Genomic DNA, 3,058 nt, shown 5'->3' with positions numbered 1-3,058 from the left:
GACATGGAGTGTGGAACAATAGACACTGGAGACTTGGAAAGGTGGGAGGGTTCGAGGGGGGTGAGGAATGAGAAACTACCTTTTGGGCACAATTGTAGACTATCTGGGTGATGGGGACACTGAAAGCCCAGACTTCACCACTACATGATACGTTCATGCAACAAAACTGCACTTGTACCCCCTAAATCTATAAAAATAAAAAAAATACTTTTCTAAAAGAACTTTTAAAGACACCTGGTTTAAGCAAGTACAATTTAGTTAACTATGCAGTTTTAGTGTACTACTAATTAAGTATTATAATTCGTAATAATAGCAAAAATATACATGGTACCTAGAGTTAACAGTGTTAACTCTAAATGTTTGGTCATGATACCATTATGAAGGCTTCAAAAAGGAAAATTTATCATATGCTTTATTCTAAATTCCATATTTTTCTATCAGTTCTTCAGCTTTAGAAATAAAGGCACTCATCATATCTTCCTCTGACAATCGTTTTTGGAGGTTCTGTGCTTCCCATTTGGCCTTGCCTTTTAATTCTAGCATTTCTGAACACTCAATATTAATGTTTCCAATTACAGCTTGTTTGTAAAGCCCATACAGTTCTTTCAGTTCTTCATCAACTGGTCTTGTTTTCAGCTTCCTCACATCTTCTGTGACCATGTCAAAATCAGCCTGCAGGGACATGGTGGTGGCAGCTGGGCTGTTGCTGCTCTCCAGGCACTCCTTCTGTATGTCTTATACCATTTTTGTTCCTTATTTCCTCCATTACTGCCTTCTTTTGTATTCCATTGATTTTTTTTTTGTAGTGTACCATTTAATACCCTTCTAATTTTCTTGACCTTTTTTTAGAGACAGGTTCTTGCTCTGTTGCCCAGGCTGCAGTGCAGTGGCATGATCATGGCTTACTGTAGCCTCACACTCCTCTAATTTTCTTATCAGTATGTTAAAAAATGTTTTTATCCTGGCTAACACAGTGAAACCCCGTGTCTACTAAAAATAAAAAAAAAAAAAATTAGCCGGGCGTGGTGGCAGGTGCCTGTAGTCCCAGCTACTCAGGAGGCTGAGGCAGGAGAATGGCGTGAATGCAGGAGGCGGAGCTTGCAGTGAGCCAAGATCACGCCACTGCACTCCAGCCTGGGCAACAGAGTGAGACTCCGTCTCAAAAAATAAATAAAAATAAAAGTTAAAAAAATTTTAAGTGGTTACCACAGAGATTACAATCAACATCATAAATTTATAATGACCTAGTTTAAATTGATCCAAATTTAGCTTTGATAGCATACAAAAATCTCTGCTCTGTACAGCGCTGCCCATACTTTATGTTGTGATTGTCACAAATTTTATCTTTATATGTTGTGTGCCCATTAACAAAAATATATAAGATTTTTTCTTACTTTTTTTGTTATTTAAGCACCAAGCACAGGAGAAGCAAGGATACAAGAATTTTTATGTATTTGTCTCTTAAATCATGTGGGAAATAAAAAAAGGAGTTATAAACTAAAAATACAATAACACTGAGTTTTATATTTATTTATATAGTTACCTTTACTGGAGTTCTTTATATGGCTTCTTCATATGATTTCCAATTTTTGTCTTCGTTTCAGCCTAAAGGAATCTCATTTAGTATATTTTTGTAGAGCAGGTTCACTAGGAACAAACTTTCTTAGCTTTTGTTTATCTGGAAATATCTTAATTTCTCCCTCCTTTTTGAAGGACAGTTTTGTGTTTCTGGATTCTTGGTTGACATAAAAGAAAAAGAGAAGAAGGGAGAGGAGGAAAAGGGCCAGGGAGAGAGAGAGAGAGAAACAAAAGGGAAAAAAGGAAGAAAACATTTCTCTTAGTCAGTTCTGTATTGGAGCACTCCTTCAATGTTTAGACAGGCTGTTTATAGCTGTGCCGTAGCCTTCATTTCCTGCTTGCATTGAACCTAGAGATCAGCCAGAAGTGGAAGCTGATCTTCCACATAGATCTTCTCAGATCTTTTCCAGCATGTGTTCTGCCTTGGGTATGCACATGGCTTTCTAAGTTCCCCAATGTATGTGGACACTTTTGAATGCCTAATTTTCCAAAGAAACTGTCTCCCTGTCTTTTCCTTCCAGGCTTTCAGCATATCTATAGTTTGCCTCAATTGTAATTTTTTTTTGTCCCAGATGTAGCATGTTGTTTATTGGTCTTATAATGTTTGCAAGGAATGCTCTCTGCATAGCCACTTTTCTCCCATGAGTAAGTCTGAGTTAGGTGAAACAAAGGCAAGCTCCTTGTGTCAGTCCTTCAGGTAGCCTTCAGACAGGTTAGAAAAGACAAACACGATTCTTTGTGAATACGATCTGCTCTTTTATCTCTGGAGCCAGAGTGCAGAGTCTAACACTGGCTGCTGTCTTTAAGACTGTCACTGTGTCTGGGAGAAAGGTGGAGCAAAGGCAAGTGAAAATTCAGCAAAACTTTCTGGCATTTTTAATGTCCGTTTCTTGATTTGGTGTTCAGTTTTTTGCTGTAAACCTTTGACGGTTTTCCAGAGTTTTGATAAAGTTGATTCCTATAATTTTGCTCAATTTATCAGTGTTTCTGTGGAAGAAGAGAGTGGGGGAGAGGGGGAAAGGGCCAGGCAAAGAGAGAGGAGGATGCTCTCTCTTGCACGATTTTAACCAGTGTCACCATATATCCTTTTTAATGAGCCATTTGAAAGTAAATTGCAAATATCATAGCACTTCCTTCTCCCAAACATAAACAGTGTATCTTAGGAAAATATAAGTGTATAGGTATATTCTCATCAAATACAATTAACATTGATACAATATTATTATCTAATATACATTCTATTATTAATTTTCCTCAATTGTCCCAATATAGCTTTTCCCTCCATTCCTATTCCAATCAAGTATCACATAAAGCATGGTGGCAAATGTGTTTTTAATTGCTTTATTTTCCCAGTAAATTGAACCTTTTGTTTAGTGAAGATGCTGAAACTAACTTTTACTCATAAGAGCTGCAACCCATAAGAACTGATGTTAAATTTTTAGAATTTTGTGAGTCAGTTAACTTCACATTGGTGGCTTGA

At 37.1% G+C, this 3,058-nt stretch overlaps 1 protein-coding gene across 1 annotated transcript; it reads right to left on the bottom strand.

Moving 5' to 3' along the window:
• Positions 1–417: 417 nt before the first annotated feature.
• On the bottom strand, positions 418–684 carry LOC100460084 (acyl-CoA-binding domain-containing protein 7-like). The gene has a single exon (XM_009249872.3). The coding sequence runs from the start codon at positions 682–684 to the stop codon at positions 418–420; it is 267 nt and encodes an 88-aa protein (XP_009248147.3).
• Between the last annotated feature and the right edge of the window lie 2,374 nt (positions 685–3,058).

This window comes from Pongo abelii, chromosome 16 (genome assembly GCF_028885655.2).
Source record: "Pongo abelii isolate AG06213 chromosome 16, NHGRI_mPonAbe1-v2.0_pri, whole genome shotgun sequence".
Taxonomy (NCBI): Eukaryota; Metazoa; Chordata; class Mammalia; order Primates; family Hominidae; genus Pongo; species Pongo abelii.
Note: the sequence above shows the minus strand (reverse complement) of the source record. Positions and strands in the feature narration are given on the sequence as shown.